This window comes from Scylla paramamosain, chromosome 29 (genome assembly GCF_035594125.1).
Source record: "Scylla paramamosain isolate STU-SP2022 chromosome 29, ASM3559412v1, whole genome shotgun sequence".
NCBI classification, from domain to species: Eukaryota; Metazoa; Arthropoda; class Malacostraca; order Decapoda; family Portunidae; genus Scylla; species Scylla paramamosain.
The window spans coordinates 17,201,930-17,225,879 of record NC_087179.1 but is presented as its reverse complement, the minus strand read 5'-3'; the positions used below and the strand labels follow the sequence as shown (position 1 = coordinate 17,225,879).

At 43.0% G+C, this 23,950-nt stretch overlaps 2 protein-coding genes across 3 annotated transcripts; one reads left to right on the top strand and one right to left on the bottom strand.

Annotated features, from left to right (window-relative positions):
* Positions 1-2,493: 2,493 nt before the first annotated feature.
* Positions 2,494-6,004, top strand: LOC135115455 (cytochrome c oxidase assembly factor 3, mitochondrial-like). 2 transcript variants are annotated; one of them, XM_064032271.1, is made up of 3 exons: positions 2,494-2,628; positions 4,041-4,143; positions 4,530-6,004. In XM_064032271.1, the coding sequence occupies exons 2-3, from the start codon at positions 4,042-4,044 to the stop codon at positions 4,671-4,673; spliced, it is 246 nt and encodes an 81-aa protein (XP_063888341.1). In that variant the 5' UTR covers positions 2,494-2,628; position 4,041; the 3' UTR covers positions 4,674-6,004. The 2 variants fall into 2 exon arrangements, with proteins under 2 accessions (XP_063888341.1, XP_063888340.1); XM_064032270.1 differs by lacking the exon at positions 2,494-2,628 and adding an exon at positions 2,842-2,867.
* A 998-nt stretch (positions 6,005-7,002) lies between these two features.
* On the bottom strand, positions 7,003-23,159 carry LOC135115654 (uncharacterized). The gene is made up of 9 exons (XM_064032578.1): positions 22,861-23,159; positions 21,946-22,103; positions 19,101-19,301; positions 15,780-15,992; positions 12,265-12,371; positions 11,222-11,402; positions 9,589-9,813; positions 8,753-8,910; positions 7,003-8,039 (listed from the first exon to the last, which is right to left on the bottom strand). The coding sequence occupies exons 1-9, from the start codon at positions 23,157-23,159 to the stop codon at positions 7,731-7,733; spliced, it is 1,851 nt and encodes a 616-aa protein (XP_063888648.1). The 3' UTR covers positions 7,003-7,730.
* Positions 23,160-23,950: the final 791 nt, after the last annotated feature.

Below are 23,950 nucleotides of genomic sequence, written 5' to 3'. Positions count from 1 at the left end.
TCTTCCTTTGTAATAACTTTGTCTAATCTTCTGTCAAGGCTTCCTATTGACTCGTTGGATACGTGTATCTAACATCATTATCATCATTATCTGCGTCATTGTATGTCTAGAAATTGGTGTAATCATCGCCATCATCATCATCATCATCATCATCATCATCATCATCATCATCATCATCATCATAATGTGTGTGTGTGTGTGTGTGTGTGTGTGTTTCATCATCTATCTATCTGGCGGACATACCGACTAATAAATAGACAGACAGACACACATAGAAATAAGATGGGTAGATAAATAGATTATAGATAGCGAGACAGAAAAGATATAATAATAATGATAATAATAATAATAATAATAATAATAATAATAATATAATTTCAGAACATTCAGGAAAGATGTATTCACTTCGTATGTATGTACGTATGTATGTATGCTTTTCTGAATAGAGTAGGGCGGAGCGATAGAGATAAGTGACATTATATAAAAGATGTCATCTCTGTCTGTCTGTCTGTCTGTCTCTCTCTCTCTGCGTTACAGTGGCATGAGAAATAATGCATGGATGTTGCCTGATGGTGGTGGTGGTATTATATTTGGTATATTTCAGTAGTAGTAGTAGTAGTAGTAGTAGTAGTAGTAGTAGTAGTAGTAGTAATAGTAGTAGCGATAGTTTGATATATATGTAGTCAGCAGTGGCATAGTAATAATAGTATTGTATAAGTGGTGTGAGTGATCATAGTATTAAATCTAATATATCCTTCATCACCAGTGGTAATAGTAGGAATAGTATGGGTGTTGCCACATAATACACTGCGGTGGTGGTGGTGGTGGTTTTCATTGCTTTCATCAGGCGTGCAACAAAGACAGTTTTACCCTAGCATCACCCTTCACGTGCTTCCCGCCAGCCACGTGTCAACCAGTACCCCGTATTATCCTCACCACAGGGCCACTCACTTAACCTCCATTTACTCTCTTACTACGCATACCTCACCACTTCTACCACACCACACAAGTGCATAGTTTAGAAATGCATGTCTAGGTACTAACAGAGAGTACACTAGAGGCGTAAATGTGTCTAGAAATGAAAGTTCCCGGGTTGGGCTGTCCAAGTTACGCTCAGGGAGTGGCCACTGCAGCCATCACCTCTAGAATTTTCTGGTTATTCTCGATTATTTTACGCCAGGAGGCTGCTACTGGCTTATCTACAAGGCCAGTTAGATTACCATGATGTGACTGATAATGCTGCTGATTGTCTAAGTGTCGAGGAATGCCAGAAATACATAGAGAGAGAGAGAGAGAGAGAGAGAGAGAGAGAGAGAGAGAGAGAGAGAGAGAGAGAGAGAGTTTCAGAAGTCACAAGAACAACAGGAAAAGATTTGTACATAATGACATTCCGTGAATCGGTGACGAATACTTGAGAAACGTGAGGAGAAAGAGATACTATGCTTCAGGGGCCATGTGTTTGTTTGGGATGGGGAGGTGTGTGTCCTTGTTGAAGAGGTCTAGGTGTGGTATAACGAGGTTGGAGGTGAACGCCGGTATTCTGGTGGAAAATACTAGAACACACTTCCTTTGGGGGGGGGATGGTCTTCCAGTGTCTTATAACGCAGTTGGTTTATTACGGGTCTTTTCCAGTTGTTTCTGTACATTAAATATTATCTTCTCTATTATTTATTTATTTATTTATTTATTTTTATAATGCACGTCTTCCTTCTCATGATCTCTCGCTTTCACACTCCTTGTTCTTGTTACCTTTCGTCTTCTTCCTTTAATTTTCGCTTTACTTGACATGTTTATGCATTTATGCCCTTCATTCGTTCTCATTTCTGTCTGTCTGTCCTTCTACCTATCTCCATTATTTTACCTCTACACTTATTCCGTCTCCTCACATACACTGTCTCCCCGTCACACCCAAACAAGCCTGAGCCTGCCTCACTAATTTTGTCATTACTGCCATGCTAAAGATAACATAATTTAACACGAAATTCATAAGTTTGTCTATCTAATATGATTCCGAAACATCTAAAGACATTATTATAAACTTAGGTATTACTGAATATTATTTAATTTATGAAGATAGTGCAAGAATTGAAAATAATAAGCTTGTCTATTGATCTAAAGGACATCTTGAAATACTGAGGCAAGTATTATTGAATCTGCGTAGAAACTGCGTAAAGAGGAGGTTGATTTTTTTACAGCAGTTTTGGTTATTCAAGTTACTTATATAAGACCGCCAATTTCAAATTTCTGCAATTATACACTGTTACCAGTTAATGAACTACGTGCTGAGCAATTATATAGAAAAATACAATACTATACTACCAATATATACAGGAAAACAGGGAAGAAGAGGACAAATAGTGCAAATAGGAGAAAAACTGAAGTTCCTGCAGTTATAATGGTGAACACATTCTAGAACATTCTAGAACAAATACAAAGAAAATACAATACTAAACTACCACTATATACAAGAAAACAGACAATGGGAGAATGAATAGAAGAAAAGAAGGGGAAATATATAAGTAGAGGCGCCCCGTGGAGGAAGAAGAGAGAGACACAGTCAGACGACCTCACGAGTCCCGACCTCTGTCCTTCCTCGTTTATTACCTTCCTGTCGTGTGTCCAGGCCAGGTGAGTGTGGTGTGGTGTATTGTGAGGAGATTGTGATGTCTGCGTGATCGTCAGCAGGTGGTGAGGTGTAAATAAGAGTTAAATGTGAAGTGAGGTGACTGAAAGGTACCCCGGTAAACAGCTGAGGTGGTGACGCAATGGCCCGGATTCTGAAACACTTTACTCTCTCACCACGATTATTTTCAAAGGCCGCTGAGATGTTTAGCCGGGTTCTCAAGACCGTTTCTCATGCTAGTAATGTAAAAATCTAGTTAATTTGTCCCTAGAACCGTAAAAACAGCCATAAAAACCCGTGTCACTTCAACTAGAGCCTTCTGAAACTGGTGGATGCGTGGGTAGGAATTTCATAATAGCTATGGAGTTTTATTATTATTATTATTATTATGGTTTGTGCTGATGGCTTGATACTGCTTGCGTTAGTATTTTACTGAAGTGTCGTTAGTCTGTGTGGTTTAACTGCTTTAGGTAATTTAACTAACCGGCTGTAGAGTTAATGGTGTTGACAGTGCCCTCAGGTAGTTAGCTTGGGTTAGGTTAGGGAGTCCTGTGCTGGGAGTGTTAATGGTTTGGTACTGTTTGTTATTGTTAAGGTCATGTTGATTTATTTGTGCCAGGTTAATTACAGTGGGTTGATTACATAACTACCAGGTTGTTTGTGAAGGGGTTAATGGCTAGTTTGGCATGAATTACGAGGTACTGTGGGGTGAAAGTGCTAATGGTAAGGTACTTCTTATGTTACTGGGTTTTAGAGTGAAGGGAGGCCAAAATAGGACAAATTTGGGAAAACCTTAAAGTCTATGGAGAAAATATTGCTTTTGTGGAAAATCCCCCAAAAATAGTCAACAAACAGGGAATATTCATCCCCACATAATCCCACTACACTATCCTAACCTTTTAAAAATCACTAACCTTGCTGATTCGGGGGTTCTGCCCCCCATACTACACTATTCTAAGCTGTAAAATTACAGTTTAACACAATACATCCTATCCTCTTTTTTTCCTCTATCCTCAACAAGCTTGGGGACCTGGTGCAAAAGTAGAAATCTTGGATAGGGAAGCCAAATTATACCAAATTTTGGCATTCATGGAAAGGCCTAATGATGAGATACCATATTTTGAAAACTGGGGAACTTCCTAGCCTAACCTAATCTAACTGGGTGGGCATCGACCCCCTGGACCTCATCTTAAGGACACTTACCTAACCTAACCTAAAAGGGAGGCTTTGAGCCCATCTGGACTCGCCCTTGAGGACCTTAACCTAACCTAACCGGGTGCCTTTGCCCACCCTGGACCCCCACTTAAGGACACTAACCTAACGTGACCTAACCCAACATTTAGCTCTTGTCTAGATGTTTATCCCTGCCGTGGCCCCACCAGTGCGTTGTACAAGCCTGTGTGTTGCTGCTCCACAGAATGTCTGAAGATGGGAGACAGATGCCACGCCTCAACCTGCAGCGGGACTCTCCGCAGCTCAGCAAGGCTCAGCTGGACTACATGAAGCTCATTGAAGGACAGGTGAGCTGCCTTGCCTCTGGGAGTGGTGTTGCTGGTGGTTCTATGGATGATTATCATTTCATTATCCACACTAAGTAAGAGGAGGAAAGTGTACAAAATGCCACTCTCACATTTAATGATTGTTGGTCTTGCATAAGAGTCTTCTTTATTCTTGTTTGTATTCGTGTACTTTGGAAAAAGTATTCACATTCTCTAAGTAATGTGATGCCACCACACCAGTATTGTGGTAGTTTCTTTTATGAATTTGCATTAAAATATATATTGCAAAGCTATAAACACTTGTTACTTGAAACATACTTTCGTGTAATGCCCCTTTGATCCCACACACCTTGCATAAGAAAGTTACTCATCAGAATATATGCACTGATGTTTCCTTTGCATTGTAGAATGCAGAGCGAGTGCGTAAATTGGCACTACAACGGAGAAACAACGTGATTATCGGCTCCTTGATTGGCCTCGGCGTTCTGAGCATCTATGGCTACTCCATCTACTCGGTGAAGCAAGAGAAGTTCCTCGACGAGCTGGATTAGTGGCAGCAGACGTCACTTTCCCTCCTGTCTGTCTCAATCTTCTCTCCCCTTCTTGGTACTTACCTTCAGTCATTATTTTTCCTGGTCTTTCATTTTATCTTCATTCTTCTCATTCTTTTCCTCCTGCACCCACCATCCTCCCAGCCTAAGGTATGCTCAAGTCGCAAATCATTTAGTAGTGGGAGGAAGGTTGATCTGTAGCTCCCAGCACAGCATGGGTAATTGCTGCATATCAGGAGTCTCACTGATTCACTTTCATTGTCCTCAAACTTCCAACCTTTTGAATTTTGCCATAAAATTTGTACTATTTACAATTTAGTATGCAAGAATAAGTAAGCTTAGTTGGGAGTGTTGAGTAGAAGGACTAGAACTTTGAAACTGACTCACACCTTGCCAGCTGGGGCTCAGTAACTGCACTGAGTGACTGGGTGTTGCTCTTACCACTCTCATGGCAACTTTAGGGAAGTGAACTGAATTTGTGTGTTCGTGTCGTGTTTCAAAAGATCGTTGACTCACATTATAGGATTCACAAACTGTACATATTCATAATTCATACAGGGCATTCTACTGCAGTGCTGCGAGTATTGCAAGGGACACTCAAGGTTGTTACTCATCTCTTCCTGCAAGTCGAAACAAAAGCCAAGTAACGTCGCACTCTGTTTCACCATGTTTAGCATCCTTCCTTCAGTCTTAAGTCTTGATATGTCCAGAATGCATCAACTGCCAGGGTTAGTAAGACTCGGCAGCCTTGAGAACTTGAAGATTAACATTGAAGGACGTGAACCAAACCCAGTGAAAGTGGCGTAGAAGGTTGCATTACTTTTGACCGGTGCTGTACTGTTTCTGAATCTTCACTGGTATTAAACACGTGAGGAGAGAAGGCAAGGTGTCTACATAGGCTTTTAAGAGGAAGAACAAGGTATTTAGGCTGTTTAAGTGGATTGATTAGTGGTTTTAGAATTATGATGGTGCAAGGTCATATGCTGCTGAGGGTTTAGAAGGAAGCCAATGCACACACTAAATGTACACTTGAGTAGGTTGTGTGGAAGGATGATTGACAGTTCAGAGTGTCCCATTTTAGCAAGGTCCTCCGTTGTACATACATTGTGATAACGCATGTCAAGGTGGACAGATGTTTATTTTTTTCACCATACAAGTAAGGGAATGTGTATGAGTATTGCTAGGATCATATATACCTTGAGAGTTGTGTGTAAGACTGAGTTAAAGAGTTACTATTTATTTGTCCAATCTGTATAGAGTTATGTTTTTAGTGACTCGCAGATGTGTAGTGTATAGATGACTTGTGTAATATATTGTTGTTGTTTTGGTAACATGAACTTTGACTGATTTCCTCCTGGTGGTGTGTAGTGGTGGTGGGTGAGGGTGTTCTTGTAGAACTTGTGTGGGTGTAGATTAAGGATCTTGATCACACCAGTTCTCTCATTTTATTTTGCAGCTGAAATTAGTGGTAACTGTTGACAGGAAGTGGCATTGGTTGGTGTTGTGTGAGGTAGTTGGTGTGGGTATAAAGTAAGGATCTTGGTTATATTGGTCCTCATCTCATCTTGTGACTCAGAGGAACTGTAAACTTGGCATCAAACTACTTACATAGAACTTGTGGTGATGCGAGTGATGTATTGCACAAAATGGTAACTTCTCTCTCCTATGTCTGTAAAAAATGTGGCTAGTGAAAATGACCGCATGGCTGTTTAGGCCTTTATGCATTCCTGCCAGATGGAGTAAATGGGCTGCAGTGGTTGACATTGTCAGAAGCAGAGTTGGAATGAGTCACCTCCTCAATCACTCCTTTCATTGTATTTGCAGAAGCTTAGATTCTTAATGGAACATTGAAATAACCAAAATGGGGAGTGGTCAGTAAGGTATTGCTCTTTCTGACAAAGCGTCACTGGATTTGGCAAATACATGTGAAAGGCTCACAGTGTAATTTGCCATATTGTAATTTTCTCTTTTGTCCATTTTTTTCTAGACAGTGCAATGTGGCACTCACCACCACAAGTTCAGAATTTATTTGGCACTGACTGTATCTGTTGTTTGGAAGCAGAGTGATGCATCATAGTTCTGCCATGAAGTACTTGCATACTATGTAAATACTTCATGGCAGAACTATGATGACTTCATTTGTGGGAATAGAACACGTGTTAATCTTGTGTGCACATCACACTTCAGTAACTGTATAAAATTTCTTCTGAGCAAAACTTACTGTACAGTTCACTGCGTCTCTTGTTAGTGGCTGTAGTTCCTTGATTCTCCTTGATGGATGATAAGGTGGGGAAGTAATATAAAGAAGGTGGTAATGAGAGGTTACAAAAACAATTGTAGACATTTAATTTCATTATATATAAACCCCTGTGTATAACACAGGCATTGTACTATCTGACTGATGGACAGACAGTCACCTGGAGTCAATAACGGTAATACAGGGCAACTGGATACATGGAATATACTCTTGAATAGTTTAAGCCAGGCTGCCTTGGTGCACCTACAGCCTCTCAACAGTAATGAAAACAGGAAGACTTGGTCCAGGTATCACTCAGCCCCTCCCTCCCCCCTCCCCCCCACTGGAGTGATGCACCATTCACCTGACAACCTTGCCACAACCTGTCCTTTATGCTGGGGTGACTGAACAGTCCTATACACAGTAACAGTTAATGAGGATTTGTACACAGACACTGTTCTCTGTCACACCCACAGCCTCTACTGGATGGGTCTGGCCACCAACACATTCTTCTCACGTTAGGATAGCCTGGAGTGAGGAGCAACAATGATAGCAGCACGTGTAGTAATAATAGCCATGAATTGTAGCAGCACTGGTGATGGACATGCATGAAAAACACCACTGAGGAACAAACTAGAACAACAACAACTCTGTACAATACAATCTAAACATAAAAATCAGTGTTCTCAGAGGCTGCACAACCATTATGTTAACACTTCACTATCCTTCAACACTTGCTTTCCTTCCCATTACTACTAGACACTCTTGCCTTTCTCTCCACCCATCACCCAGCATCTCCCTTCCCCTCCACACCCCTCCCTTCACCGTCCCTCCACCGTCTCCACTGCTCCGTCGTTGACTCTCCGCGATATGCTGATCTCCGTGCGGGTCTCAAAGCGGATGCGAGGGGTGGTGGGGGAGGGGCTGGGGGTGGTGAAGCGGGAGGGGCGGGAGGTGGCTCTGGTAGGGGGAGCTTGAGTAGTGGTGGTGGTGGTGGTAGTGGTGGTAGTTGTGGTGGGAGGTGGTGCTGGGGGCAGGTTGGGGGTGGTTGGGGCTGGGCTGGTCTGTGGGTCTTCTGTTGATGGGTTGTTCAGGTTTGGTCTGATGTTGGCAATGTTTCCGCCACCCTCCTGTAGAAGAAGACTCAGGTTTAGTAAGATTGTATGTCCAACCTCTCCTTTCATACTTTGTCCCATCTCTTGATTTATTATTGCTAGCATTTTTCTTCTTTTTTTGTTTTATTGTCTGTGGTTTGCATTTTTCCTGTTTCTTTTGTTGTATACTGTTTAATTTTTTGCATTTCGTGAATTCTTTCCTCTTTCCCAATAGCTGAGTCAATGACCATCACTTATCTACTTCCTTTTTGTTTTTACTTAATTTGTTTTATTTGTCAGCTGATGCCCTCAGTCCACCCCAGCTAGTGAAGCAGTAAATAATAGTTGTTTTATATTAAGCTACTTGTCCTCAAGCAGTATAGATTGGTCCCGTCTCCTTAACATCTCTACAGGCTGATGTCAGTCCTGTCTCCCTAACATGCCTACAGGCTGATATGTCATTGTGTAGGCATCTTGCATTGACTGCCACACTTTAAAGAAAAATTATTGGAAGACCTCCATTGTAAAGTGTGGCAAGTTACAAGGTGTATAGATTTTCATTTATACAAATTTAAACATAATGCAAGACACAGTACATGACAGCAAGATGCCTTTAGGACAAAAATTGAGATAAACTATGTCAGTATCTCACAACACTAAGGGTTTTGTCTCATGAGTGCATGACAAAGAAACAAGCTGCCGATATCAAGACAAGGCACCAGCATAGGGGCACACAGGAAGTTTCTCACCTGGTTGGTGCCATCCACGTGTGAGAACTTGCTGATGGAGTTGAAAATGTCCTCGTCTGTGACACCAAGCAGGCCGTCCACCAGGTACACGTTGCCCAGGTTGTAAAGGAAGGTGTGTGGGGTGATCACTCGCACGCCATCCACTTGCACCTCACCCTCTGTGGAGAAGACACTAGTAACACTCGCACACCAGAAAATGAAACAATCTTGCCTACATACGTCTTCATGAACAAGTTTCATCCTACTGCAACCTCCAAATTATTTCAAGATCAGTTTTGCATCATGCTTAATCAACTGTGGGAAGACAGAACTGTGTGTGTGTGTGTCTGGAGGCTGAGACCTGTACTACACCCTGTCTTGAGGTGAAACACACACACACACACACACACACACGAGTTCAAAGATGATGAAAGGTACACACATACAAAGATACAAACAACAGTGAAAAGGTTGGCCATATTTCCCTCCATTAGACCGTGCCCTAGTACAGTCTGTTACATTACACCTTTACTGATGTTTCATAACTGCACTCCCTGTGCCCTACTGACATTACACAACCTGGAAATCTACATGAACACACTGCTGGGATCATGTATAGGGCACTAAGCCACACACACACACAGTCATTCATGCCCATAAAGAGACCAGCAATTAAATGCCACACACTATACAACCAGTACTTGATAACTACAATTCAGCCACACCCAGGTCAGTAACCAAGTGTAATGTTTGAAGTTTCATTACAACCTGGAACCACACACCAAGATCCATACAAGAGAAGCCCATTGAGAGTGCCAGTCAGCCTCATAAGCGCACACGCACACACACACACACACCTGGAGTGATGGTGACTGTGAGAGTGGTGTTGGCCAGGGTGGTGAGGGTGGTGGCGGCTCTGAGGTCATCCTCGTAGAAGCGTCCAGACACCAGGTGACTCAGCACTAGGTGGTCTCGTAGCTTCTCGTCGAGCAGGAACGGGTCGGGAGCGTCGGCATAGAGGGAGGAGGACACGATCTCGTCCGTGGGGATAAAGGCTGTGTACTTGAGGGGCTCCAGGTCCTCTGTGGGGAGAGGAGTAGTGGTAATTGACTGACTGCAGAGGTGTGCTGTGTCAAATGAGCTTCAGGGTCAGTAATCAGGACAGGACAAGAAATAATGGGTTCGAGCTTAATAAATTTATGAATGAATGATGGTGATTGGTGGAAATAGATAATGTTTCTTGTACAGGGACTTCTATGTGTAGGCCTAATGGCTTCTTGCAGCTTCCCTTATTTTTTTGTGTGAGTACAAGAAGGAGAGAAGTATCCATAAAACTCAATCTGTGCAAGATGTCACATAACAAGCATAATAAAGTGACTGCAAACCATTGGAAAATCAGTTTTACAAGGAGCAGGATTGAGATTAATGGTATGCATGCATTAGTTTTCCCAGTGCATTGCAATCACACTTTCACTCCTTGCAGGCAGGTAGGCAGGCAGGTAGGTAGGATGTTGCCACCTGCATCACAGACCTGCTCCAGATAAACAGTGACAGACTTGCAATCATACAGAGATACCTCACTGCATTAGACACATGGGCAGTAACACCTTGACTTTAGACAGGGACATTATAATTCTTCTGACAGACACAAATGAACAGAAAAGCATAATGTTATCTATTTGTATCTGACATCTGAGCTTGAAGAGAATGGGTGTCCTTGCCCACTCTAATCCTCTTATTCTCCTCTTGACCCTTTCTCTTGCACATTTCAGGACACCAGCACTGGGGTTTTTACTCTCATTGCATCTACACATACATTCAGTAGAGATCAGTTATTCAAAAGATGCCTATGGTGTGATGAGGTGAACAATGAAAGTGTATATCACATGACAAGGTTGGTGTGTCTGCAGAAGGTGAAGGAACAGTGTCAAGTGGTAGAGGAGGTCAAATGCAACACTTCAAGATTTATCATTCAGACATAATAGAAAGTGAGATGACAAGGAGGATAGGCAAAGATGGGGTGGATGCTGTGGGTGTGATAGGAGACACTGAAATGGTAGGATGGATGATTAGAAACAAATACACGAGTGATTTAAAAGTTGACTGGAGAGAAAAGATGCAGGGAAGCAATCAGACAAGCAGCTCTTCCTTAGACTCTACTGGTTCTCTTTTATCTGTCTCTGTTCCACTCTGCTGTGTCTCTCACTTTCCATCACTGCATGCCACATCACCACCAACATTATAACTCCTTAAATCAACCAACCAGACAATCAGCCATCACTTCATTTCCTCAGCCTCCCCTGTTCTATCTGACACAACTCCATTCTCAATCTTCCAACCTGTCCCATATTGCACCCCATTTATCCTGCTGTACTTCTCCTTGCTTTTCTGCGCCATCAATCCTTGGTTTTATGTCCTTACCTGTCCTACCCTACCCTGCACTGCACTGCACTGCACTGCACTGCACTGCACTACTCTCCCCCCACTCACCGTCATGGCCAGGCACCAGGTAGGCCAGGTTGGTGTGGTTGAGGTATTCAGCAAAGAAGGATGTCTCAGGTTGCTCCTCTGACCAGCCCAGGAGGTGAGAGAGGAACTGAGAGGAGGGCCAGGGGGTGCCCAGCAGGGGGGCTGTTTCCAGGTCACCATGTTGGCTCTGCAGCTCAAATACCTGAAAGGGGCGCCATCATGCACTGACTTGCAACACACCTTGCGCATGTGCATTCTTGGGCAGACACACACACACACACACACACACACACACAAACACACACACACACACACACACACACACACACACGTTATAGAGGTTAGCAGAGTACATCAACTAAAGAGAAAACTGGGTACACTTACATATATAGAGGCAGGACTATGTGCATGTGTAGTCCAAGCCTTGCTTACTACAACTAGGTACCAGACAAACTGGCACACACACACACACACACACACACACACACACACACACACACACACATTCACCAGCATGCACGTGAGACTAAGGTTGCTTCTTTGTGACCTTACCAGATGATCTTTGCATGCAGGTGACCTGACCCATATGACTAACCTAGAAACCTGGTGGTGGTGGTGGTGGTGCTACTACTGCTGCTACACCCACTACCACCTCTACCAATACTATTCCTATACTGCCAATACAACTACCACTACTTTCTACACTGCCACTCCCACCAACACCACCACCACCACCACCACTACTACTACTACAACTACTACTACTACTACTACTACAGCTTACTATCTAGAATAATGTTGAGGTCTAACAGGAATAGTTCTTGAGGTAAAAATGAATAGACTTAGTATGAAATATTACCCACCATTGCTTGTTGAATTATATTGTCAAAGTCTCTCTCTCTCTCTCTCTCTCTCTCTCTCTCTCTCTCTCTCTCTCTCTCTCTCTCTCTCTCTCTCTCTCTCTCTCTCTCTCTCTCTCTCTCTCTCTCTCTCTCTCTCTCTCTCTCTCTCTCTCTCTCTCTCTCTCTCCTCTCTCTCTCTCTCTCTCTCTCTCTCTCTCTCACCCTGTCGTAGTCCACAAAAAGCAGCTCGCCAATAAAGAAGATACGTCCTCTCGACACTGTTCTCTCAGATTCGGTGATAACTTCCACACCGTTGGCCAGCAGCTTGCCTGGGGGGCGGGGAGAGGAAGGCCAAGTTAAGATAGGTCACTTTGGGAGCATTTGGAGATTGTGGAATTGTTCTGTCACCCTTGTTAGCTCTTCCCTCACTGTGTCTACACCTACATTCTCTTACGTTACATTACAAGGGCGACACAAACATTCTCAGGGTCAGTAATCAGGATAGGACATGAATTTATGGGTTCAAGAATGATAGCGGGAATAGATAAAGGATAGAGCAAAAAGTAATAGGCTCAAAATTTATATTAAATTTGTGAATGATGTGGAAGTAGACACCAGGGTAGGACAAACAGTAATGGGATCAAGATTAACAAATTTATGAATGTTTGTGGAAGTATATATTATACCAGGAAGGCTTCATACAGGGGCTGCCACGTGTAGGCCTGGTGGTTTCTTGCAGCTTCCCTTATTTTCTTACGTACAGTAGCAAGAATAATAAACACAACGCAAGCAATGTGACTGTACACTTTCTCGCTCTTCTTCTGTGCTTTTTATACTGCATAGCTTCTGTTTCTCTCACAATGTTTGGTGATATTGACATTGGATATAGTGAAGGATGAGGTATAGAAATTCTCTCTCTCTCTCTCTCTCTCTCTCTCTCTCTCTCTCTCTCTCTCTCTCTCTCTCTCTCTCTCTCTCTCTCTCTCTCTCTCACAGGGCCAACATTAAGCAGGAAATGACCAGAGTGGTAGACTGACCCCCACAACACATCCTCATCATCTCCCTGTCTGTCTGTCTGTCTCTGAACCCCCGTCTCTCCTCTCTGTCTGCCTGTCTGTCTGAACCTCTCTCTCTCTCTCTCTCTCTCTCTCTCTCTCTCTCTCTCTCTCTCTCTCTCTCTCTCTCTCTCTCTCTCTCTCATTGTGCAATTTACGAGGCTACTATTTTGAATCAGGAAAATGTTAAACTCCCAGGAATCAAATACAGTTTTCTGGTGAGAGATGAAGAAAACTTAACCTGTATGTAAAGAAAAATGAAAAAAAAAACTTAGCAAGAAAAAAAAAACAATATTTGATACTAAGACACGTCACACCACTTAGGAAAAAAAAGCACATCAAATTCGGAAAATAAAATGAATAATAATAATAATAATAATAATAATAATAATAATAATAATAATAATAATAAAAACAAACAATATATTATGGAACTTCATTATACTTTATTATTATTTTCAAGCCAAGCGCGCGGGGACAGGACTGCAGTATTAAGTGTCAGGCTATTATTGGCGCGAGTCGAGCGCGAAACGAGACAAGTGAGGCAATAGATGCGCGGTAACTTAAGGAAGGCGTGTGGTGAGTGAGGAGCGGCAGGTTGTGATCAGAGGGACAAACTATGTGTTTATGCAAAGAGAGAGAGAGAGAGAGAGAGAGAGAGAGAGAGAGAGAGAGAGAGAGAGAGAGAGAGAGAGAGAGAGAGAGAGATACCTATATATGTTTATCTATCGATCTATGTCTATCTTCCTGTATCTCTCTATCCTTCTCTCTGTTTGTGTCTATCTATGTGTCTGTGTGTGTGGGGGGGGGGGAGGGGGGAAGATTAGCACACAGACAAGCAGGAGGAGGAGGAGGAGGAGGAGGAGGAGTCAGAAGATGAGGAGGAGGAGGAGCAGCAAAGAAGGGAGAGGTCGGGAGGAACGAAAAAGAGGAGGAGGAGGAGGAGGGATATGGAGGGAGATAGAATGGAGACAGGAGGGTGAAAGTAAGGAGTAGCAACATAAGGGAGGAGGAGGAGGAGGAGGAGGAGGAGGCGGCAGGTAGAGAGGGAGGGGTCCTTCACGCCAAGGGCAGCTGCTTCTTGTTCAGTTTGACCTCAGACACCCAACAGCAGCAGCACCAAGAGGAGGAGGAGGAGGAGGAGGAGGAGGAGGAGGAGGAGGCCTGTCCCCTTACCTCACCTCACCCCCACAGAGAGAGAGAGAGAGAGAGAGAGAGAGAGAGAGAGAGAGAGAGAGAGAGAGATGGACCACGAAAAAAAACGGCAATGAAAAAAGAGAAAAGTGAATGAAGTGATTTAACTGAATGAATGAAGTGTGTGTGTGTGTGTGTGTGTGTGTGTGTGTGTAAAAAAAATAGTTGAACCAAGAAACGCACGAAAGTGAAAGGATGAACCCAGCCCTCTCTCTCTCTCTCTCTCTCTCTCTCTCTCTCTCTCTCTCTCTCTGAAAATGGTTAACGAAACGATTTCAGAGAGAGATTGACTAACTGACTGACTGATGTGTGCATGATGAGAGAAAATGAAAGAAAAAGGTGCAAGTACCGAAGAGGAGGAGGAGGAGGAGGAGGAGGAGGAGGAGGAGGAGAGTGGACTACAGGTGGAGGAGGAGGAACAAAATCCACTTTTATCCACCAAGGTTATCCACATACAGCCTCTTGTAACTAGGGAAGAGAAGAGAAGAGAAGAGAAGAGAAGAGAAGAGGAGAGGAGGAGGAGGAGTAGGAGGAAAAAAAAAAAAAGTGGAGGCAAAGGCGTGAACGAAGAGGAGGAAAAAGAAGAGGAGGAGGAGGAGGAGGAGGACATATCCTGGAGATAATGAGATGGTAAGCGAGGGAGGGAGAAGGAGAGGGGGAGGGGGGAGGCAGAGAATACCGTGAGCACAATTCTTTAATAGTTCCTGCTTTTTATCACCACCACCACCACCACCACCACCACCACTACTACTACTACTACTGTGGAGGGGGAGAGAAACCACATTACCATTACATCTTTTCGCCCCTCACCCTCACCCTCCCTAGATTAAAAAAAACGTAAATTATATTAGGTTAAATTAGGTTACTATCACAGCATCTTGACAACCACCACCACCACCACCGCCGTTATTCTAGGGAGGAGGAGGAGGAGAAAGAAGAAAGGTACTGTAAAAAAAATGACTAAGACTGAACGAAAGGAATGTAATTAATCTCTCTCTCTCTCTCTCTCTCTCTCTCTCTCTCTCTCTCTCTCTCTCTCTCTCTCTCTCTCTCTCACATACAAAGTACTACATAACACAATCTGCTTCTCTTCCTCCCTCTTCACCTCTTCTGCCTTTCCTCACTCATCCTTTTCCGTTTTTTAAGTCCTATTACCTCTGTTTTCTACCTTCCCTCCTCCTCCTCCTCCTCTTCCATTTCGTCTCCTCCTTTCTCACTTTTCATTTCTGCCTACATTTTTTTTTATGTGTATCCGAGTTTTTACGGTCGCAGTGACAGATTAACAAGAATTCTACATTTTTAACAGGAGAAACAGTATTGAAAACTTGGCTAATCATTTCTTCCTGTTCTGGAGATAAATTACCAAGATTTCTACATTATTAATAGAAAAAACACTCCTGAGAACTTGACTAATCTTCAGTGGCCTTGAAAAACAGACGCGGCGAGAGAGCGGAGCGTTTCACCAAGAACAGGGATCAAAATACTCACCTCCCCTTCTGGTAAATTTGATGACACGTCCCCCGAGTGTGGTGAGCTCCGCGAGGGCCGGCAGGGTGTCCAGGGCGATGTTTCCTCTGACGAAGTGGTTGAGCAGCACATCTTTGGTGAAATTGTGCACCAGGAATGGATTGAAGCCCCAGTCTATCGGGTAGTAGCTGTAGAAGGCTACGTCAGGAGGAACCAGTGCGGTGTATCTGCCAGCTGCGGGTGAAGGAGGCGAGAGAGGAGGCGTGAATGACTGAGGGAGATGAGACACCGGGTTTGATTGGGGTTCTTACGAGTTAACAAGATTTCTGTATTGTTGGTGTCACTGCAGAGAAAAGAGGAGAGCACGGGTGATGAGTATGCCTAGTTTGGTCGCGTAGTGAGAACAGAGGACCAGGAACTGAGGGAAGGAGGCGTTGGGTGACTGAGGGAGAGGCGTGAAAATGGACGTTATTGGAATATTCATGTTTTCGATTCTCTGCTTGTTGAATTGAATGCTGCGTGCAGAGTGTGTGGTGCTTTGTCTGTTGCATGAAAAATAATACGTCGTAGTGTTTTAAAAACAAAGGGAAAAGTGACACAAATATGGTATAGTTGAAATTTAAAAATAAAGTAAAAAAAAAATGAAAAAAAAAAACTATAAATTAAGCGTTCTAGGATTTGAGTGACGGAAGAATTCGAATAACAATGAAAAAGGTTAAGAGATACACGGCACCTCAGTCACTCACGATCACGGAGGGGGATTCAAAAAGTTACATCATCGTACTTTGGCAACCTTCCCTACTAACTAACCTTGTAGATGCGGTTGTGTAGAAATACAAGCAACACTACCAGAAACTCAAAAAATATACCTGAATACAGTAAGAATGACGTGTATTCTGAAAGCGTATTGGCTGTGGATGTGGAAAGGAGTGAGAGGTGTATAGAGAGAGAGGGAGAGGGAGGATGGAAGGGTGAAGGGATGTAAAGGAGGGAAAGGGTGTGATCGTAGTGATGGTGAAGGGAAAAGGTAGAGAGGGTGAAGGGAAAAGGTAGAGAGGGTGAAGGGCGAATGTTGAGGGAGGGAGGGAGGGAGAGAGGGAGGGAGGGAGGGCGGGCTGCATGGATGGTGGGTGTTGGGAGGGAAGGACGGAAGGAAAAATAAGGAGAGAAATATATATAATGAAAAATCTGTAGAAAATGGTGAATGAAAAGAAAATAAGTCTGTAGAAAATGGTGAATGAAAAGAAAATAAGTCGTAGAAAATGGTGAGAGAGAGAGAGAGAGAGAGAGAGAGAGAGAGAGAGAGAGAGAGAGAGAGAGAGAGAGAGAGAGAGAGAGAGAGAGTTACATAACAATAATGAACACTACATCTTGGGAAATCAGGTTAGGAACAAGACTCGCCACACTTTTAAAACAAAGACGAAGGCGAGGAAAAAAATAATAAAGTCTAATAATTGATAAACATATGAATTAAAACTTATGAAACACTTAATTAACTCTTACCATTCAGTGTACAAGTAATATTTATTAAGATTAAAAAAATAAATGTATAACTTGTCAGTAAATATATCCATCAATCAATGATATTTTCACAAGGGCGCCTTATGACCTCGTTTCTGCGGCGCCAGAGTCCCCATGAACCCAGTCTCTCTATTCACTAATTCACTATTATCGTACTTAAAATCTGAGTCCCTATCAACACAGTCTCTATTCACTATTTCACTATTATCGTACTTAAACTCTATCAAACTGTTTCTATAATACACGAGCTACTGAATGTACGTTTCTTAATTCCTTCCTTTTTATTTATTTTAGATCTTATTTGCTTTCAGTTTTGATTTTTTTTTTCTCTCTCTCTCGTTGTTTGCTTGTACCATCATTATTTTGCGTGGCTATTAATACTATTTGTCTCATTTTCTGTTATTTTCGTTGTCTTTTTTTTTTTATCATTAGTCAGTCTATCTTCATCTAACTCTTTTCTCTTCATTGCTATCTCCTCCTCCTCCTCCTCCTATTCTATCTTTATCATAATTTTACTACTATATTTATCTACCTTTCTCTAATTTCTCTACCTGGATCTTACGTCTCTCGGTCACTTTCTTCTCTCAATACACTATCTGTTATTCATCTATCCATTTCTATATCTATTCCGTCTTTTTATTCTATGTTAGTGAAGCCATCATATTTTATCTACCTTCCTCGTATTACTCTCAGATATAATGCAGTTACAAAATTCAATACAGCCACAAGGTTCTATGCAGTTACACGGCTCGCGACCAAAATATTATGAAACATTTCTGCCGCACCTCGTTTACTTTCAAGAGGTCGTGTGTGCTTCAATTGACGCGGGTTTTTAAGGGTGTTTTTTTTACGATTCCGGTGAAGTTCACTTAATTTCTGTAGTATTAACACGAGAAGCACTCTTGAGGAACCGGCTAATCATCTCTGTGGCCTTTGAAAACAGTCGTGGAGAGAGAGAGAGAGAGAGAGAGAGAGAGAGAGAGAGAGAGAGAGAGAGAGAGAGAGAGAGAGAGAGAGATCGTGGTGTTTCTGAATACAGGTCTGAGTCAGTGTGCTAATTATCGTCTGCTGGACTTGTGTGCCCTGGGCGATTAACGAGGCAACCACCACCACCACCACCATCACAGCCAGCACCACCACCACCACCTCCGGCTATCGTCATCACTGCACCTTGAGTCTAACAGCCAGGTAGCCGCCGCCTGTGTTATTACCCCTGTTCCTGCTGGTCTAGTTGTCTACAGCCACTACTACAACTGTAACTACAATGATAAATACTGCTACTATAATTACGACTATAACCAGAAAGATGAAATTGTTACTAGTACTGCAATTATGACTAGAAAATTACAACTACAACTGTAACTGCAATGCCAAGTACTGCAGTTAATCTAAGTTTATATATGTATACTCTATAACGCGCTGTAGTGGAATCTTAACACAATTTTTCGACTTTTAACAGACTGTAGTAGATAAATTTATCTAAATTCTTCTACTTTAACAGGCTGTAGTGGAAGTTTCCCGCCACTTTCCAATTTAAAGAGGCTGTACAGTTAGTTTATCCCTACCTTTCTACTAATAACACACTGTAAAGGAAGTTCATCTAGACTTCTTCCTACTTCTCTATTTTAAAAGGCCTGGAGATGAAGCTTACCCACACTTCACCCTACTTCTAACCCCTAAACCTTATACCACCACAACCTACAGCCAAGCATCACCACACAGCACTTCCTATCACTTCCTGATCAACCTTTCGTGACCCAGCCATTCCACGGCATCATTACAACCAACACACAAAACCACAAATCACCACTCAATACTCACTGTCACGGAACTTATCGGTGATGTTCGCGTCGTGGAAGTGATGCAGGAACTCAGCGGCAATGAACCCAGGGGCGTCGTGAAGGGAGGCGAGGAAGGAAGGCAGGAAAGGGCCATCGCTTTTGGTCGACGCTGGCGGCGCGGCGGCGGATCCTTCCAACCCCAGGTCTACCTCTTCGAACAACCCACCGGCGCCTGAACCTGCTGGTGGTGGTAATAAAAGGGTGGGTGTGGTGAGGAGTGAGTAGAGGGAGGGTAGGGAAAGAAAACGGCGAGGAATTAAGGAAAGGAGAAAACGGACGGGAGGGCGTGGAAAGAAAACGGAGAGAAGGTAGAGGAAAGAAAACGGAGATGAAGGAAAAAAAGGACGGGAGAAAACGAAGGGAAGAAAGAAAATAGGTAGGGAGGGTTGGAGAGGGAGAAAGGAAAGGAAGGAGGAGGGAGGAGGAGAAAGGAAGGAAAAAAAGCAGGGAAGGAAGGAAATAAAAAAAACACAAGGAAAAGGAAGGAAAAAGAAATAAAAAAAAACAAGGGTAAAAGAAAATGAAGAAAAGGAAAGCATTATGGATGGTGAATATAATACGTAAGAGAAACGGAGAATGAAAATGGAGCCAGATATTAAATGATACAGAAGAGAGAAGGAAGGAAGGAAAGAAGGAAGAATAAAAGAAATATTGACACGAGGACAAATATGGAAATAAAAGTGAACAAGGAATTGAAAAGAGAGAGAGAGAGAGAGAGAGAGAGAGAGAGAGAGAGAGAGAGAGAGAGAGAGAGAGAGAGAGAGAGAGAGCAACTTTACATAACAGGAAAGTAACAGTATAAACAATCCTCAATACTTCACACCCTTCTATGGAATGAAGCAGCAAGTTTGGGTCCTTTTGCTACTGACGCATTCAAGGCTGTTTGGGAAAGGAGAAGGAAGAGGAGGAGGAGGAGGAGGAGGAGGAGGAGGAGGAGGAAGAAGAAGAAGAAGAGGATGTAGACACTAGACAATCAAATAACCACTCAAAACGGAGACACAAGGCAATAAGTAAAGGTCAGATTAAGTTCCTAGCGTGACCCTCTCAGTCTGACCTCCACGCGGGCGAGGCATAACAAGGCGAAAGGAGGTACAGGAAGAGGAAGGCAAGGCGGGCTATTACCGTTAACTAGTGATTCAGGCAGGGTCGAGATACGCTCCTTCCGTTAACTTGTAATAGAGAGAGAGAGAGAGAGAGAGAGAGAGAGAGAGAGAGAGAGAGAGAGAGAGAGAGAGAGAGAGAGAGAGAGAGCATAAGGACACTGTACATAAATAAATACATAAATGAAGGTAATTGTGAAGAGGAGAGGAATAAGAAGAAATAGGAGGAAGGAGAAGGAATGGAAGAAGTAGGAATAGTGAAAAGGAAGGAGGAATAGGGAAATATGGGAAGGAGGAATAGGAGAAGGAATAAGGAAAAGAGGAATAAGGAATAGGAGGAGGAGGAGGAGGAAAGGAACGAGTATGAGAGAGGGAGAGGAGAGGGAGGAGAGACGCTCAACCTGCCTCTCTCTACCTCTTGTACCCTGTGGAGGCGCGGCGTGTGGGTAGTGACCTCATACTGAAGGACACTGTAGCTGAAAGTGAACGGGGCTCAAGAGGACACGTCACTCTGTATTCTTAACTGTTCCCGTGTCCTCTCTCTATTTCAAACAGGTTGTAGGGGAAGTTCATCGCCCGTTTTCTACATTTTACTGGCTGTAGGGAAGTTCATCTCCCGTTTTCTACATTTTACTGGCTGTAGGGAAGTTCATCTCCCGTTTTCTACATTTTACGGGCTGTAGGGGAAGTTCATCGCCCATTTTCTACATTTTACGGGCTGTAGGGGAGGTTCATCGCCCGTTTTCTACATTTTACGGGCTGTAGGGGAAGTTCATCGCCCATTTTCTACATTTTACGGGCTGTAGGGGAAGTTTATCGCCCGTTTTCTATTGTTTACGGTTGTTAGGGTTTTCAAGAATATTTTCATACCTAAAAAGAGTCTAACAAGGATTCCGCATCGCCAATCAGCTCTGTAGTCTTTGCAAGTACTCCTGACGAGAGAAGCATTTACAAACACGTGACCCTCTCGTGAACCACCGAAGCACACTCGTTATCAGGATTCGAAAACATATCTTTCTAAAGGCATCCAAATATATGTGAAAATAAAACAGACAATCCTTGCAACAAATCTTCGTGGTTACCGTGAGATCTCAGCCTGCATGTGAATAATAGATTAGCCAGAGGTCGTATTAGGATTAGCAATACTGAAAAAAAAATAAATAAAATAAATAAATAAATTGAAATGTATAACCACGCATACAGTCCTAGTCAAACCTACACCTATACAGTAGAGAAAGTAAAGCCAATGTTGAAGGGAACAGCGCAAGGCAATACAATATATAGATGAATTAGTGGAGATACAGCAAATGGTAACAAAATTAATAACTATACTGTTTCAATCTACAACAGAACTTAGAATAAAGAAAGAAAAACTAATATCAAATAGTAACGAAGGCAGGATTCTAAAATACAGAAGGAATTAGTGGGAATATACAGCAAATGGTAACGAAATCCATAACTGAACTGATTAAATACACAATGAAACTTATAATAACGAAAGTAAAAGCCAACATTAACGAAAGCAAAGTCCTAAAATGCAAGAGTAATTAGTGGAAATGCAGCAAACGGTAACAAAATCGTGAAAGAGAAAGTAAAATGAATATGAACGGAAGACGACGACGCAAAACAACACAAGAGGTCACTGGGACAACCTTACCCGAGCGACAAGACAAGGTTAAAAAACGAGTCTTTCCCCCACGAGGCAAACAAAAAACGACGTCCTACCTGCAGGCTCGAGGGCTAGCGGGTCAGCAGGCTCCAGGGGTTCCTCTCCAAACACAGGCTGCAGGACGGCGCGGCGCGTGGGGGAGGGGTGCGCGGGACGGTTGGGACGCGGTGATGTGGTGGCGGAAGAGTGGCGGCGTGGCTTGAAAGTTGCGAACCTGCACGGGAGAGTAAGGGTCAGGGGGCGAGGTGTCAGGCCCTGGTTAAATGCTGCGGTTTCGTTCTTGTGCGTGTGTGTGTGTGTGTAGATGGGTGACAAGGCAGGTTACAATTGCGACCCGTATTATCAAACACTTCTTGGCTCTCGTTGGATTGACACGGGTTTTTCATGGTTTTTACGGTTTTTGTGACGGATTAAACAAGATTTCCACATTATTAGCAGGATAAACAGTCTTGAGCAATCGGCTAATCACCTCTGTGGCCTTTGAAAATAGTCGTGGTGGGAGTAAAGCTTTCTGAATAAGGGCCGTACTGACAGTCTACTGGTGTGTGTGTGTGTGTGTGTTTGTGTGTGTACTGTATGCTCCTTTCGTGATTGTGGTTATCCCTTCCCTTGTTTCACTACCGCTAATGTCACTTCACAATTCCTATAACTACTACTGTAATTACATTTGGTATTGCTACGATCACTAAAGTTAAGTGCACAATGCTATTATGACTATCCTTACTACTCCATTACTGCCAGTACTACTACGATTATTGTAAGTACCCAATGCTACTACAATTACTAATCTATTATTACTACTACTATTACTACTACTAGATATAACATTCCTACGATTACTAAGTGCCCAAAGTAACTACAACTACCCTTACTACTACTACTACTACTACTACTACTACTATTACTACTACTACTACTACTACTACTACTGCTACTACTACTATTACTACTCTACCACCACCACTACTTACCTATGCGTGAGGGGCGGCAGGCGGGTGGTCGTGGCGGCCTTTCCACCAGCACCACTTCGAGCACCGTCACCTTCTTTCTTCACCACCACAGGCGGCCCTCGCAGTCCCTCCAGCGGCACCACCACCTCCTTCTGGCCCTCTTCAAGCCTGGTAGTGGCGGGAGAGGAGGGAGAAGAGGGCAGGGCGGACTCGAGAACGTATACCACGCCATCACCGAAGCGGTGTTCCTCCCCAGTCAGCCTCACGCCGTTGACAGTCACCACGCCCTCTGTTGGCAGGGAGTTACCGAGCGCACGCATTAGGCTTTTATTCAGAAACGCCGCTCTCTCACTACTACAATTTTCACAGCCCACAGAGATGATTAGCCGGGTTCTCAAGAGTGTTTCACCTTTTTAATAATGTAGAAATGTTGTTAATCTCTCCACTAGAGGTGAAAAATACCCTTAAAAACCCGTGTCACCTCAATTAGAACCTTTGGAAGGTAGTGGAGGTGCGGCGCAGAAGTGTTTCTGAACGTGGTCACATACTCTGAAACATTTCCGCACCGCAACTCCACCACTTTCAAAAGGCTCTAGTTTAAGTGACATTGCTTTATAACTGAGGGTGTTTTTAAGGTTCTAGTGACAGATGAACAAGATTTCTACATTATTAACAGGAGAAACAGCCATGAGAACCCGCCTAATCATCTGTGTGGCCTTTGAAAAGAGTTGTGGTGATGAAAGAGTGAAGCGTTTCAAAATACGAGTTTTTTTTTTCTTAAAGTAGACTGGCAACAAAAAAAAAAAAAAAAAACTGAGATGCCAGTCCCAGAAAAGGGTCCAAAGCGGTAGTCAAAAAATTGAATGATAAGTGTCTTGAAACCTCCCTCTTGAAGGTATTAAAGTCATAGGAAGGTGGAAATACAAAAACAGTGGTTTGTGTGGCATGGTTTGTTCAGTGCATGATGTTGTAGTGTAGCTTTGTATAGTGTATGGGATGGGCAAGTATAGTTTGTTTGGTATATAATATTATAGGCTAGTACAGTTTGGTAGTAGTAATGATCGTTATTATGCAAACATGGCTCAACTAGAAAACTCATCATCATCATCAT

What these genes read in the sequence shown, in the direction of transcription:
- LOC135115455 (XM_064032270.1), top strand. An exon ending in TGAAGCTCATTGAAGGACAG is followed by an intron (nt 4,144 to 4,529) that starts GTGAGCTGCCTT and finishes TTTGCATTGTAG; the next exon opens with AATGCAGAGCGAGTGCGTAA.
- LOC135115654 (XM_064032578.1), bottom strand. Translation starts at nt 23,159, where the DNA reads ATGCGTGCGCTCGGTAACTCCCTGCCAACAGAGGGCGTGGTGACTGTC. An exon ending in TTTTTGTGGACTACGACAGG is followed by an intron (nt 11,403 to 12,264) that starts GTGAGAGAGAGA and finishes CGCCCCTTTCAG; the next exon opens with GTATTTGAGCTGCAGAGCCA. An exon ending in ACGTGGATGGCACCAACCAG is followed by an intron (nt 8,040 to 8,752) that starts GTGAGAAACTTC and finishes CTTCTTCTACAG; the next exon opens with GAGGGTGGCGGAAACATTGC.